General features: G+C 42.6%; 1 protein-coding gene across 1 annotated transcript; it reads right to left on the minus strand.

The window, feature by feature from the left end:
- Positions 1-4373: 4373 nt before the first annotated feature.
- Positions 4374-5243, minus strand: LOC145342664 (solute carrier family 25 member 53-like). The gene has a single exon (XM_080188213.1). The coding sequence runs from the start codon at positions 5241-5243 to the stop codon at positions 4374-4376; it is 870 nt and encodes a 289-aa protein (XP_080044339.1).
- Positions 5244-16580: the final 11337 nt, after the last annotated feature.

Raw genomic sequence — 16580 nt, forward strand, 5'->3', positions numbered from 1 at the left:
AGTTAATTAATGTGATCAGCAGGTTGTGTAAATTGTGTAATGCTAAGAATTTACGTTGTGCTGTTGGAGTTTTCTTTCCATAGCATAGTATTGTAGTGTCTGTGTTTTGTTGACTGAGTTTGGTTGAAGTTATTCTTGAAATAAATTATTTTAAATTAACTTTTATTAGTCTCTCTCATTATCTGTCCTGGTGGGTCACTAAAAAGCCAGAACATAATTCCTGGATACAGAACTGTAAAGGGTCCAAGCACTCTGAACTGCTTACTCAAGGGGGTCAACTGATCAGGAATAAACAGTGGTTCCTCTCTCCCTTGTGAAGCTGTCCCAGTATGGCACTTCAAGGTTGTGTTTCACTGCTTACAAGAGAGACACACACATGATTGTAGGTGGCAGCCAGGGTAACTTGTGTGGCTTAAAGGTGAGTTCACTGATTAGGAATAAACAGTGAGTCTTTCACTCTCTTGCGAAGCTGTCCTAGTGGGATACTTCCAGGTTGTGGTTTCAACACCTGCAGGAGACAGAGACACCCACAGTTATTAGTGGCATCCGAGACTAGTCTGTGTGAAGTAAAAGATTCTTTACATCCTAAGGAACATTGGTGAGTTCCTGCAGTGCATCTTGTAGATGGTGCACACTGCTGTCACTGTTCGTCAGTGGTGGAGGATTGAATGTTTGTGTAAGAGGTATGAATCAAACAGGCTGCTTTGCCCTAGATGGTGTCAAGGTTCTCGTGTGTTGTTGTAGCTGCGCACACGCAGGCAGGTGGAGAGTATTCCATCACACTCCTGACTTGTGGACTGGCTCTGGGGAGTCAGGAAGCTAGGAATTGCTGCAGGATTCCTAAGCTTTTACCTGCTCTTGTAGCCACATTATTTATATAACCAGTCCAGTTTAAATGCTGCCTTGATGTCAAGGGCAGTCACACTCACCATTTAATTCCAAGTCAGAGAAAATCAGTATTTGACTCTTTCATTTCATTCTCAAATAACTCCACTGTATAACAAAGAAAATTACAGCACAGGAACAGGCACTTTGGCCCTCCAAGCCTGCACTGACCATGCTGCCTGACTTAATTAAAATCCCCTACCCTTCTGGGGACTACATCCCTCTATTCCCATCTCATTCACGGACTTGACAAGATGCCCCTTAAAAGTCACTAACGTATCTGCTTTCACTACCTCCCCTGGCAACGAGTTCCAGGCACCCACCACTCTGTAAAAAATCTGCCTCGTACATCTCTTTTAAAACTTGCCCCTTGCATCTTTAACCTATGCCCCCTGGTAATTGACTCTTCCACCCTGGGGAAAAAGCTCCTGACTATCCACTCTGTCCATGCCTCTCATAATCTTGTTGACTTCTATCAGGTGTCTCCTCAACCTTCGTCACTCCAGTGAGAACAAAGCAAGTTTCTCCAACCTGTCCTCATAGCTAATGCTGTCCATACCAGGCAACATCCTGTACCCTGTCCAAAGCCTCCACACGCTCCTGGTAGTGTGGCGGCCAGAATTGAACACTATAATCCAAAAGTGTGGCCTCACTAAGGTTCTATAAAGTGTCAACATGACTTGTTGATAAAGACAAGCATGCTGTATGCCTTCTTGACTACCTTCTCCACCTGCATTGCCACTTTCAGTGTCCTGTGTATGTGTACACTCTGATCCCTATGCCTATCGATACTCCTAAGGGTTTGCCATTTACTGTATATTTCCTATCTGTATTAGACCTTCCAAAATGCATTATCTCACATTTGTCTGGATTGACCTCCATCTGCCATCTTGCTGTCCAAGTCTCCAATTAATCTATATCCTGCTGTATCCCTTGATGATCCTCATCGCTATCTGCAAATCCACCAACCTTTGTGTCATCCACAGACTTACTAATCAATCCAGTTACATTTTCCTCCAAATCATTTATATATATTACAAACAACAAAGGTCCCAGCATTGATCTCTGAGGAACACCACTTGTCACAGCCCTCCATTCAGAAACACACCCTTCCACTGCTACCCTTTGTCTTCTTTGACTGAGCCAGTTTTGTATCCACCTTGCCAGCTCATCTCTGATCCCATATGACTTCACTTTCTGTGCCAGTCTGCCATGAAGGACCTTGTCACAAGCCTTACTGAAGTCCATGTAGACAACATCCACTGCCCTACCCTCGTTAATCATCTTTGTTGAAAAACTCAATCAAGTTCGTGAGACACGACCGCCCCGATGGTATAGTTTATTATATGACTGAGTTTGTGAGACACAATCAAGTTCGTGAGACATGACCTCCCCGATTATATAGTTTATTATACGATTGTATAGTTTAACAATTTGTTTTATTATATTTGTATATAATAATTACTATTCAAGCACCATCTGTGTCCTCTGGAAAGCAGGGTCCCATCTGTGAGAATAACACAAAACTACTAATGTACAAGCTTTCTTCCAGCAGTGTGAAAGTTGGAGGCACACATTTCTGCAATTGGGTGCTACTTAGTCTGCCATCTGATGTCAGGGAGGTGGTACTGCATCCAGTTTCACTCTCCATAACTACAGCCACATATTATTGGTTCACCATGGCTGGCAAGATGGCACAAGGTGTTCTCTGCTTTTCTTTGGATATTAGCATTGTCTTCAAAATCCTGAACCAATACTTGTGCAACTAATAAACCACAATGCTTTTTGGCTAAGGCCAACTATAACTTGGCATCTGTATTGTAGTTACTTAACTCCATAGCACTAACAACTAGGCACAAATACAATCCTCCATGGTACTGGTATTGCTCTGCCTACCCCGGGAATCTGAGCAGGCAAGAAGTGGTACGTGGAAAGGTCCATTGACCTTGGGTGGGATTACATGGTTTCATGATGAGCGAGGCTGTAAAATCACACCCCTTATCTCTTCCTTCTGCTCTCCTGGGGCACTTTCAACTATGAGGCTTACCCTTGTTTACTCATTTTGAAGGGCAAACTGACACATTGATGGGTGGAATGAATTGGAATAATCGCGCAAAACTGAGAAATCAGGATTGCCCCGATTTCTGGGCTCTTGCTATCTTATGAGAGCTGGATTTCTGGCAAAGGTCAGTCTCGCCAGAAAAGGGCGAGAGGCTGAATAAATTATATTAATGTATTCTAACCTTTATTTCCATGTTATTAGCGAGCCCAGTGCTCAATCTTCTGAGCTCACTTGCCTTATAGCCTTATGGTTGTGTTGCCTTTCCTGGTAGAACTGGAGGCCATTGAGACCCCCTTGAGAGGCTTAGGGCAAGGGGGGGGTGTCCCTTAGGCATGCCATCCTGGCACCTTGGCAATGACTACTAGGCAGTGCCATGGGGTAGAGCCCATGGGGGTGGCCTAAAGGAGGAGGAGGCGTCTATATGGTGATGGGCTTAAAGGGGCCTGAAAGGGTGGTCCATTGGGTGGGGGGGATCACTGCTGCTCTAAAAGTGATCAAAACAGTGGGTGAGGGGGCCTTGCTGCTGGGGGGTGCGATCAGTCTGAGAGGTGGGGGGCTGCATTTCCAGGTGGTGTGAGGCTCATGATGGGCCATGACCCCCCCCCATGTTTATATTCTCTGTCTGAAAAGCGTGAGGTGATACATTTTGGAAGGAGTAATTTGACAAGGAAAGCTTTGTTCACTTTGTGTGAATAAAAGCTTTCCAATTTCACTGTTTTTTGGCTAGGTTTAAACTTATTCCTGGATCCTGCCCCCACCGGAGAAAATAGTTTCCATAATTAATATATCAAATCCCTTGCCACCTTCTAATCCCCAGGGAAAACAACGTAATTTTCTGCAATTTGTCCTCATAATTTAACACTTAAACACTGGTATCAATCTCGTGACAATGTGCACATCTTTCAACGGCTTTTTTGAAGTAACTGAAAACAATACTCAAATTGGGTTCTGGCAAAAGTCTGTACAACTGAAACTTCTTTGCTTTTTAATCCATGAGCCTTGAAATAAAGGATGATATTCCCTAAACATTTTTGATTACTTTTTGCACCTGTGCCCTAACACGCAATGAATGGTTTGTGCAGTATTCCTAATCTCTCACAATTAAGAATATAGCCCAATTTATCACTCTCAGATCAAAGGTGGATGACATCAGACTTCCTATTTGAAATCCGTTTACCATAGCTTTGTCCACACACTTTTGGTGCTTTTTTACAACCTCGCCCCAGGCGAGGCGGCAAAATTCTGGTCTTTGTCTATATGCCCCTCTTGCTCTCATTGGCACATCTTAACCAAACTCCTAACTTTGTCATTTGCAAACTTTGCTATAAGGCTCTCTAATTCTTTATTCATTCATATGTGTACTGAAAAATACGTGGGTTACCCAGTCCTTTCAGAAATAAATTACGGCTAAGTTGTTTAAATAACATTAACTTTCAGGAAGGTGTGCAGCTTTTAAAAGTTCATAAATAGTAGTGGTTATCCCCCAGGTTATGCAGGACCTCAGTATAACAAGGGAGCCACCTCTGTAAATGTACAAGAGGCTTTGGGAGCGAGATTCCCAGAATTTTGCAATGAAATTCCAAAGGCTCACTTTCTCTCCTCCAATGTGAGATTGCATATTTGCAATCACTGCACTAAGTGGATATAGGATAAAACATATCATCATTCCATTGAAGCTCCCAGAGACAAAAGCAGAAATACCACTGGGAACACCTTGATCCAAGAGTGAATTCTTGATTGGGTCTTTGAAAGAAAAATAAAGGGCACTGCCCATTCCATTCCTCACTACAATGGGGAGGAAGCCTCGGTAATATCCAAGGTATAACTTATCCTTAAATTTATAAGAATTGAATTCCTTCAGGATATTCTGGATATTGGGAAACTTGACATCTTTCCTGTGGTCCTGAAGGACATTTTGGACACGTTCAAATGGAGTCAACACTAGTGCTTCAATGATTCCAGATAAGGATCCTGAAATGCAGCGATGGTGCAAACGTGTACCCTCTGTCGAGATAGTCCCAATGAGGCCTTCATAAACACCAAACAGCAAGGTGCCTTGGATGGTTTTAGCTAGGAGTGGAGGAAGAATTCCTCTGTAAAACTTGATGAGACCTTCTTGATAGAGTTGGGCAACAGCTTTTCGGATAATGAAACCATGGATTTGCTGTCGGAAAATTGTTTTGTGGATCGGAAAGGTCAGAAATGTAGCAAGGCAACTAGATACAGCTCCGATTCCGCAGTTTTTCAATGAGGCGACCACTTGATTATTGAGTGAGTCTCCAGAGTCCTGCTGCATTTTCAATCCTGCTGTATAATATATATAAAAAAATTCCTGGTGAGCATCAATATTTACCATATACCTGTCTTCTTCACATACGGTTTGCACCCAACAAGAAAAGAAAACAATAATAATATATAATGGTCAATTGCTTCTTTCCTGACTGTCACAAACATAATCAAAAAACAAAGAAAAGTACAACACAGGAACAGGCCTTCCGGCCCTTCAAGCCTGTGCTCTCCAAATCTGTCCAAGACATAAGCAAATTTATTGCAATTCATGTGCAAATGTAATCAATTTCTATCCTCTTTCTGCTTTGAACACAGCAGGAATCAAGATGAAATTTTATAAGTTTGGTAAACTAAGATTTGCAAGTTTATAGTATAAACATCCTGCCTCTGGAGCCACATTCCTTGGTTTTTATTTCTTACACAAACATCCTAATTGATCATATTCTTCAACTTCTTTAAAGGTATGACATCTGCTTCTTTCTTGTTCCTTAAAGCAGCCTTACAGGTCCGATGGCCACCAATCCCCAGTAACCTACCTTCTGTACGTACACGGCCTCTTCCTATTTGCTTTTAGTGGCTAAGCTCTTTAACGGCTTTTCACCTCCTGCATCCGCGATCCCAGTTTCCCAGGAGGAGGCTCCCTGTTGAACTCTTATCCTTACTTCACTTTCTCCTTCAGTGTACCTAAATACATTAAAATCCCACGTCTCTCTCTCTCCCCAAAACACCAATTCAGAGCACAATACCCCACAACTGAAATTGACCAAGATTGAGCATACAGATAGCCACCATCATAAACTTTAAATGGGACAATTTAAACAAATGAGTGTGAACCAGGTTCCTATCCCCAGAAGATCAATAATAAAATATATTCATGGTGGGATCTTACCAGCTCGTCATGCCAGTTGATCGGTGTGGAGATTCGATAAGATAGGATGAGAGGTGAGAAAGCGGGTTCACTCTCAGTTTCTTGCCTCTCACAATCTTTCCCTTTCCCAGGAAGGCACGAGGCTGATTTAAATATTAATGAGCTAAATATTAATGAGATTTGCTTGTTGTAATGAGCCTGAGATACAACTGTCCAGGCTCACTTACCTTAGCCCCCTCACAGGTTGAAATCCCCATTGGTGAGGATCACCAATGGGGCAATCGGTTGGGACTTTTTCAACTTCTAATCATCAACATCCAACCTCTGGCTATTGCTTTTTCCCCATATGCACATACCCAGGCTTCCACAGTGACTGCTGTTTCTTCCGCAAATCTCAAGCTCCTTTTTCCCACTCTCAGACCTCCAGCTCTATTCTGGTGGCTGGTTGTTGAATAGTGACTTGGCTGAGGTTTGAATGGTCACTGCTCCTATTTAGTAGCTTATTCTGTGGCTTGCTGCTAGTTTGTGACTTTTTGCTTCAGTAACTGTTGTAGTAGGGTCTGCTACAGAAAGAGACAATGTGGGACTGAGTACAGTACCACCAATGCAGTGCTGTAGGAAGGCATAGGACTCACAGCCAGGGTCAGTCTAGACATAGATAGACTTGGGTAAAGACCTAGGTTGGAGTCAGTGCTGTATTTGGAACTTTGACTCTGACTATGTAGATAATCATGAATTGTTAATAAAGATTTGCTGTTAACATTCTCTAGTATCGATTGGAGACTTGGGTGGAAAGATGAAAGATAGATTTAATCTGGACAAATGTGAGGTAATGCACTTTGGAAGATGCAATACAGAGAAGAAATATACAATAAATGGCAAAACCCTCAACAGTATTGAAAGGCAGAGGGATCTGAGTGTACAGGTACACAAGTCACTGAAAGTGGCAACACTGGTGGAGAAGGTAGTCAAGAAGGCATATGGCATATTTGCCTTCATCAGTCAGGGCATTGAGTTTAAAAATTGGCAAGTCATGTTGCAGAATCTTAGTTAGGTCGCACTTGGATTGTAATGTTCAATTCTGTCGCCACACTACCAGAAGGATGTGGAGGTTTTGGAAAGGATGCAGAAAAGATTTACTGGGATGTTGCCTGGTGTGGAGGGCATTAGCTATGACGAGAGGTTGGAGAAATTTGGGTTGCTCTCACTGGAAGGACAGAGGTTGAGAGGCGACCTGATAGAAGTCTACAAGATTATGAGAGGAAACAGAGTGGATCGTCAGAAGCTTTTCCCGAGAGTGGAACAGTCAATTACTAGGGGGTATAACATTAAGGTATGAGCAGCAAAGTTTGAAGGAGACATTTGAGGCAGGTTTTTTTACACAGAGAGTGGTGGGTGCCTGGAACTCATTGCCGGGGGAGGTAGTGGAAGCAGATATAATAGTGTTTCAAGGGTTGTCTTGATAAGGAAATTAATTGGATGGGAGTAAAAAGATATGGCCCCTGGAAGGGTCGGGGATTTTAGTTCTGTTGGGCATGGTCGGTGCAGGCTTGGAGGGCTGAAGGGCCTGTTCCTGTGCTATTATCTTCTTTGTTCTTATTAAGCCTACATCATGGTATCTGAAGCAGGATTCTTCATGGTGGCAGCATCCAGATTAAAACCCACATCCTCACAAGAATACTGAAGAATGAAGATAAAATACACCTTCAATGATTATGAACTGAACCTAATTCCCAACTGCAGCTACAGATGCTGAGAAAACTCACCAGTAAAGTATAACGAGAAACATCTGGAGACAGAAGAGCCTGGGAGCAAACAAGACAGAAGCTTTTCTCAAGCAAAAAACTCCACTGCAACTTCCTTTGAAGTACAACATTAGCAAGCAGAGCTCTAGCCTGCAGGTGTAATAAAACATTTAACTTGCAGGAAACCCCTTTTTTAAATCATTCAGGAGTAACATTTGAATGTAATTGTTGTTCATTCTGATCCCAGACTTGAAGTCTTAACAGATGGCTCCTGAATACAGCAAAAAAAAAATCATTAATAACTGATTTTGCCCATTCCAGGTACCCCTCAGAAACAGCCAGTCTGCGGTTCAAAGAGTTCTGACCAATAATGTGATACCGCTGAATGAATTAAGTCAGCAACTAGCTGACATACATCGCCATTGCAGCCTCTTCTTCTTTGGGCAGTAGTGCTCTGTTGCCATTTTGAAATACCCGCCACAAACCCGTCAAGCCCAGGAAGATCCCTTGTCCAAGCAGTAACCGGCGACACCATCTTGGAAGTCTGTAATCTCAAAGCTGTGTCCATACTTTCCAAACTCATCAAAAATGGACCGCAATTCCACACTTTCAGTTCCCCTGGGATTCACCAATGGCCCAGATCAGTCATGGGAATTGAGTTTCTGGAACAGAATATTTTTAAAATACAGCACTGCTGCAGATCTAAATAGAAACTGAAAGGCAGAGCAAGTTAGTATACTTCTTTAATCAATTGGGCCAATAGCAGACAATATCTTTACACAACAAGCTTTGATGAATCATCTGCCAAATTTGATTATGTTTTGAAATCTTTCAATGTCTATTTCAACTTGGGATCCAATAAAGTATTGGGCAGGAAGTACAACTTCCTGGCGATCCCTTTACTAATGATCTCTGTAGGGTGACAGGTGACCTAAAGTCTAAGCTCATTCGAGACAGAATCATGGTGCGTGTTGCAGAGGATTCACTATTGACTTTCATAAGAACATAAGAAATAAGAAATAGGAGCAGGAGTAGGCCATCCAGCCCTTCGAGCCTGCCCCGCAATTCAATAAGATCATGGCTGATCTGTCGTGTCTCAGTTCCACATTCCCGCCCTCTCCCCATAACCCTTAATCCCCTCTCTTATCAAAAACCCATCAACCCGTGTCTTAAAAATATTTAGCGAGGTAGCCTCCACCACTTCAACGGGCAGAGAATTCCAGAGATTCACCACCCTTTGAGTGAAGAAGTTCTTCCTCAACTCCGTTCTAAACTGCCCCCCCTTTATCTTGAGGCTGTGCCCTCTAGTCCTACTGTCCTTTCTGAGCGGGAAGAGTCTCTCCACCTCTATCCTATCCATCCCATTCATCATCTTATATGTCTCAATGAGATCTCCTCTCATTCTTCTAAACTCTAATGAGTACAAGCCTAGTTTATTCAGCCTCTCCTCATAGCTCAACCCCCTCAACTCCAGCATCAGCCTAGTAAACCTCCTCTGCACTCCCTCCAAGGCCAAAATATCCTTGTGTAAGTACGGCGCCCAAAACTGCACACAGTACTCCAGCTGCGGCCTCACCAATGCCCTATACAGCCGCAGCAAGACCTCCCTACTTTTATATTCAATCCCCCTCACTATGAAGGCCAGCATCCCATTCGCCTTCCTGACCACCTGCTGCACCTGCAAGCTGGGTTTTTGCGACTCATGCACAAGGACCCCGAGGTCCCTCTGCACCGTCGCCTGCTGCAGTTTTTCGCCACGTAAGTAATAATCCTTCCTACCATTATTCCTACCAAAGTGGACCACCTCGCACTTGCCAACATTAAATTCCATTTGCCAGTTCCTGGCCCATTCGCCCAGCCTATCTAGATCCTTCTGTAGACTCTCCACACCCTCCGCGCAATTTGCCGTTCCACCAATCTTGGTGTCATCAGCTTTCCACAAACTAAAGATGATCATACCTTCACCAAGGCTATTGAGTCTGTCTAGGCTACGTGAACAACATAGGACCATTCCAAGGGAAGAGAACACTTCGTGGGGCAGAAATCAGCACTCAATCCACCATATCAAGTCACAAAAAGGCAGGGGCCACCTAAGCCAAGGAAAGCAACCCCTGAACTGCCCAACCTTGCCAGCGCTGCAGTGTGAAGCACCCTCACAGTAAAGATCAGAGTCTTGTGAATACTGTCCAATGCTTCCACTGCAACAGACAGGGACACTTCGGTAAACTGTGCAAATCAAAAACTCAGCATTGTACAGGTTTCCAAAGGTCTTCCATGAGTTTGAGACTGAAGAGCCAGAGATGCATAGCCATTCTTCTTGGGGGACATCAAAGAGTGCATTTTGGAAAGCTGATACCCTGGTAAGTTGTCATATAATAGATTTGAAATTAAAATAAAATTAAAGTTTATTTATTAGTCACAAATAAGGCTTACATTAACACTGCAATGAAGTTACTGTAAAATTAGATTCATGTTCCAGTATGAACATGAGGAACCATGACTCTAAGGTCTTTAGATTTGAATGGCAGGCACTCTAGTGAATGCAGCAGATAGGAGTCTGATTCCGGTCCTCAGCATGATCCTTGAACCACTGCCAGAACAAATCTTTGAGCTTACGTATGTGATCTACGATCAGCTTTTCTCCTCTGAGCAGAGATTCACATGTAGCACGCTGTTTTTCCAGCCAGCGCAAGATGTCAAGAACTACTGAACTTGTTAGCAAGTCAGAACAGAATATTACTGAGTTCTCAAACACTAAAGAGTATTCAAATTCTGATTTCACTCGTGATCTCTTTTCTCTTTTCTTCTCTCTTCTCTTTTGTGAATCAGGTTTGTCCATCATTATTCCAGGTCCTGGAAAGTCCCCAGTGGTCAGGCCAACCTACCATACATGAGGTTACCATAGCACCTCAGGTGGAAATGGTTCCAGAGAAGGATCAACAGTCTGTGGAATTGCTACCTCCAACTAAAATGATGATACAATTCGTAGATACATCAGCCAGTGTACTTACAGCAAGATTCAGTCGCGTGCCACAACCATAAGGGATGCCGAAACTGAATGGCAATTTGCACCATCAACAAGAAAAAGCAGAAGTGAGCGTGCTACTTAATCTTCTTCTAGCTACAGGAATGCTCTCCCTCAGTCACTGAGAGCTCCCAGATGGTCTAAGTGGAAAACGAAGATAAAACATCTTTTGTAAGTAGATGAATACTATTTTCATCATAAGAAGTCTCACAACACCAGGTTAAAGTCCAACAGGTTTATTTGGTAGCATGAGCTTTTAGAGTGTTGCCCCTTCATCAGGTGAATTGCCTATTTTCATCAACCTGCAAGAAACTATCAACAGTAACAACCACTGTACATCACCAAATCATCCAGAACAACCAGGCATGATTTAAAACCAAGCAATAGAGGAAAGTGATGAGCCCAAACCTAAACACCAGTCCGACCTCCAAGCCAATAAGAATAAGCAACGCCTGAGCCAACCACTCTCTTGACTGAATGGAGAATGAGATGTGGAGGGGTTAAAAGGCATCTAGACTGCCTGGACCTCCAACTTCAAAGACTTGAAAGGGGTTGATGGGGTAGTGAGAATGTTGTTAATGTTAATACTGTAATAGCAATAATGTTGAAGCAGCATTAACGTTGCAACAATAGGGTTAATGCACAAACCTATAACAATATAAAGTAAACTAAAGTAACTCTATATCCACAGAATTAAACTTGGGTGTGGTGGTAGGGAGTGTAGTATAAGGGCCTGGTACATGCAGGGTTAATGTGAGGCTGAGGGCTGTATGGTCCACACAGTGATGTAAGAAGGTACATGACCCAGAACTAGGGTCTGGATAGAGATAGGTAAAGATCTAGACTTGTGTCAGCTCCATTGCTGTACACTCTACTGTAAATATGTATATAATTAAGAGTTGTTAATATAGTTAAGTTGTTGTTAATATAGCCTATTTCATGGTTTCCAGAGCAGGATTCTTTAGTAGCTGACTTCTAATGACTGGTGGTAACTGGCAAACTGCAGAATGGGTGTTGATAGAGGTTGGCTGGCTAACCTTTAGTTCTGTATAGCCAAATTACACATTTTTTGTGGACTTGTGTGTCTAAAGGTGTTAGTGGACAAACAGCAGGGTTTACAAAAGGCCAGAGTCATGCTTGACAAATTTTCTGGAATTTTTTGAGGATGTGACCAGAAGAGTGGACAAGATTGAACCAGTGGATGTTGTATGTCTGGACTTTCATAAGGCTTTTGACAAGATCACAAGAGATTAGTGAGCAAAATTAAAGCTCATGGCACTGGCGATAATGTATTGACATGAATAAACAACTGGTTGGCAGACAGGAAGCAGAGAGTGGGAATAAATGGGTCCTTTTCAGAGTGGCAGGCAGTGACTAGTAGGGTACTGCATGGTTCTGTGCTAGGACGCCAGCTATTCACAATATATAGTAATGATTTGGACGAAGGAATTGAATGCAATATCTCTAAATTTGCAGACCACACTAAGCTGGGTGGCACTGTGTGCTGTAAGGAGGATGCTAAGAGGCTGCAGGGTGACTTGGACAGGCTGGCTGAGTGGGCAAATGCTTGGCAAATTCAATATAATGTGGATAAATATGAAGTTATTTCACTTTGGTGGTAAGAACAGGAATGAACGGTGGCAGCTTAGGAAGGCGGGGAAGTGCAATGTGACCTGAGTGTCATGGTGCAAGTTGCTGAAGGTTGGAATGCAGGTACAGCAGATAGTGAGGGGAGCTAAAGGCATGCTGGCCTTCATAGGCAAGAGGATTTGAGTATAGGAATAAGGATGTCTTGCTGCAGTTATACAGGGCCTTGGTGAGGCCACACCTTGAGTATTGTGTGCAGTTTTGGTCTCCTAGTCTGAGGAAGGACATTCTTTCTATGGAGGGAATCCAACAAAGGTTCACCAGACTGATTCCTGAAATGACAGGATTGATAGATGAGGAGAGACTAGATCGATAACAAGAAGCAGAAATGAGCATGCTACCCAATCTTCATCTAACTACAGGAACGCTGTAGGTGCTCAAAGAAAGGAATTTATTTTGCGGAAAAGGAGCCGACGAGTGACGGGAATTATTCTGCCACGTGCATTTTCGGTGAATTAGGGTCATGATGAGGAAAAGTAGACAGGGTTGGGAGCCATTATCATTTGAAAGTGGATAATGTAATGGTTTTAATGGAGCAGAGCTGAGCAGAGGAAGCTGTCTATGGCGGGGAGGACATAGGAAGTGAAACTCAGATCTGCGAATAAAACACCATGATTACAGAACTGTATGTTTCAGATTGAGTTAGCGGCCAGGCAGAGGGAAAAGGGACAATTCGAGTTTTGTCGCTATATTTTCACAGCCGTTGGAAAGAGAATAGATGCTGAGTGTTTTATATATTTTAGGTAAATGGTACTCTTATGTCATTACACCTCATCGATTGCCGAGAAAACACTAACTATCGATAGTAGATGGCCACTTGATCAGAGCAATGCCGGCGACTGAGCCCGGGTATCCGGCAATCTCAATCGGATGTAATCTGTAAGGAGACAAAGGGATTCTTCCATTCCGTATGCAATCATTTCAATGCTTGCGACAAAGAGCAACGAAGCATGATACCCCCACTGAATACAGCTTTCCCCAAACTCAGCTTTTCAAAGATAAAAACACATGTTTAGAACTGTACATACGTTTAGAACAGTACCTTATCTGGAATGTCAACAGTTTCATAAATCTCTTCGCAGACGTTTTTCTAGTATCGTTTACAGAAGTTGGCACAATAATTATTTTCGATTCTCCCAGCAGTTATATTAATCCACACATCCATCTTCACATTGTAGCAGAGCCATTCTGATGACAGAGAACTTCATTCATTTCCAGCGTTGATTGGGTTATTGTGTGGAGGAACGGACCGGCTATAATAATTCTGATTGGTTTGAACAGCTCGATCGCGAGAAACAGAGACAACAGGGCGTTGACCGACCTTGTTCATTCGTCCAGACACCTTGCAGTATTCTTTCATATTGCCCTGTAGAATGTAGAATATTTATTGCGGGACTTCTTTCTTCACTGCTCCTCACGAAAACTCACTTGCTGATCTACGCTTCGCTGAATAACTTCTTGGAAAGACTGCACAGACAGCTTAACTTAAACGCGTTTAACATTGAACTTTCTCAATTGCTTTCGCTTCATCGGAGCACCATCTTCTCAGGTTTTCTTATCTACTTGGGCTATCATACCCAAAAGATCAAGCCGAAGATGGGGTGCAATGCCTTATCTTGTCAGCTTGGATTTTGTTTGTCTCTCTTGTGGGGACCATGAATTGGATTCAAACGGAATTTGCGTTTGGTTTTTAGAGCAAGCAAGCAGCGAATGGATTTGGTTCTGCCCAGTCCACTCTGAACATTGACTTTGGAACTTTTAAGAATGGAGTAATTTTTTAAAAAAAGTTATCATACCCAAAATAAGTCCAGGGCTGCTGAGGGACACAATAAAGCTCGGGGCAACTGCTGCAGAGGCTCAATAGGAAAGGTTGGAGTCTAAGATTTTTCACCACATTGACCTGAGGGGAGAAGAACCCCACTGGCTGAATGTATACAATGAATATTACAGGTATCCCAGTTGTACTGAAGTATATCCTAATCAATGTTCTAAATCTATCTACAGAGTCTCCTTCAATGAATTCTCTTCCCACAACAATGGATGCATGCTAAGCTCTTCCACAGTGGCACAGTCCTCCTTGGCAATTCTATTTGTAAATGAGAGATTACTTTACATGTTCATTAGGTTGCCCTGGGATGAGGGAGTTGACAGATGATGAAAAGCTAAATAAATTCAGCCTTTATTCCATGAAGTTGAGAAGTTAGCACTGCCGCCTCAAAACTCCAGGGGCCGGGATTCCATTCTCGGCTTAGGTCATTGTCTGTGTGGCATTTGCACGTTCTCCCTGTGTCTGCATGGGTTTCCTCCAGGTGCTCCAGTTTCCTCCCACAGTCCAAAGATGAGCGAGTTAGCTGCATTGGCTATGCTAAACTGTCCCTTGATGTCCCAGGATTAGCAGGTAAAATGTAGGATTACATAGATAGAGCCTGGCCACAGTAATGTGGGGAAGTGAGAGATCATGCACTTTTGTAGGAGGAATCAAAAGGGAGATTATCTAAATGGACAGACTCTGCAGGTAAGTGAAGAACAGATGAACTTGGGTGTTCTAATGCATGAATCTCAAAAAGTTAGCATGCAGGTCCAGAAACTAGTTCAGAAGGCAAATGACATTTTGGCCTTTATTGCAAAGGAATTGGAGTTTAAAAATAGGGAGGTTTTGTTGCAATTATGTAGGGTGTTTGTGAGGTCTCACCTGGAATACCGCAGTTTTAGTCTCCTTGAAAAGGGATATAGTAACACTGGAGTTGGTCCAAAGGAAATTCATCAGGCTAATTCCTGGGATGAGAAAGCCATCCTATCAAAACATTAAATAATCTGTGTCTATATTTCTTGGGAGTTATAAGAGCAAAGGATAACCATATTCAAAAATACAAGATCCTGTTGGAGTTTGGTGAAGGTAGATGGTAAGATGTTTCCACTAATGGGAGAATTTTGAACAAAGGGACATTGCTACAAGATAAAGGGCTGGTCACTTAAAACTGGGGCGCATAGTAGATTTCTTCTTGCAGAGGGTGGTGAATCTCTGGCATTCTCTTCCCCAAAGGGGGTAGAGGCAGGATCATTAGAAAAATTTACAATGGAGGTGGAAAATATTTGATTTATCAGGAACAGAGGGCTACAGGGAAATAACACAAAAGGAGTTGAGGTCAGCATAGATCAGCCATTATCATATTGAATGGCATATACAGAATGCTTTATCTGTATAACATGCAAGAAACAACACTTTTCACTGTATAGTAACATGTGACAATAATAAATCAACATCTGGTGGCCTACTCCTACTTCTATTTCTTGTGAAATAGATGAAGCTCATGCAAGTGTTTCTAGAATGAAAAGTCTAGGCAGGTCGTATGTTTGATGGCCCAATATTTAAAATCCTATTCTTCTTGGCAGATAAACCAGAAGATGGCACCACCAGTACAACTTCATCCCTGATAGTAGGGTAATGGACTATGATCTAGACTTCATGTGGATTTTGCAGAATCTTTCATGAATCACGTTTTTGGTTGTCACAGATGTGCATTCAAAATGATTGGAAGCATAGATCATAAGTAATATTACAACTCCTGTGACAATTGACAAGTTACATCAAATTTTCCAATTCATGGTCTACCAGATTTGCTCATTTTGGATAACGACACTATGTTTACAAGTGATTTTTGAGAATTCATGCAAAAGAATGGTACATGTGCTGTGACATTTGACCTGGCTGCAAATGGTTTGGCAGAGCAACCTGTTCAAACTCTAAAAGGAGGCACTGAAGAGAATGGAAGGTGATACCTTCAAGTATAAAGTTCTCAAGATTTTTATTTCTGTATTGTATCACACCATAATCAGGCTCTCTCCAGAGGAATTGTTGTTGGATAGATGACCGAAGTCTCATCCAAATCAGCCTCATCCAGACCTGAGAGCAAAAGTCAGAAGGAGACAACAGAGTTTGGGAAAGGGGGTCGCGCGGAGAGAAGAGACTTCCAAGAGAGGCAGTTCAAATGTTGACGTCAGGAACTTTGATAGCAGCAACCTATTAGTGAATTTTGGTTACTTTGCAAGGGTGTAAAA

This window comes from Carcharhinus amblyrhynchos, chromosome 4 (genome assembly GCF_965287045.1).
Source record: "Carcharhinus amblyrhynchos chromosome 4, sCarAmb.v2.hapA, whole genome shotgun sequence".
Lineage (NCBI taxonomy): Eukaryota > Metazoa > Chordata > Chondrichthyes > Carcharhiniformes > Carcharhinidae > Carcharhinus > Carcharhinus amblyrhynchos.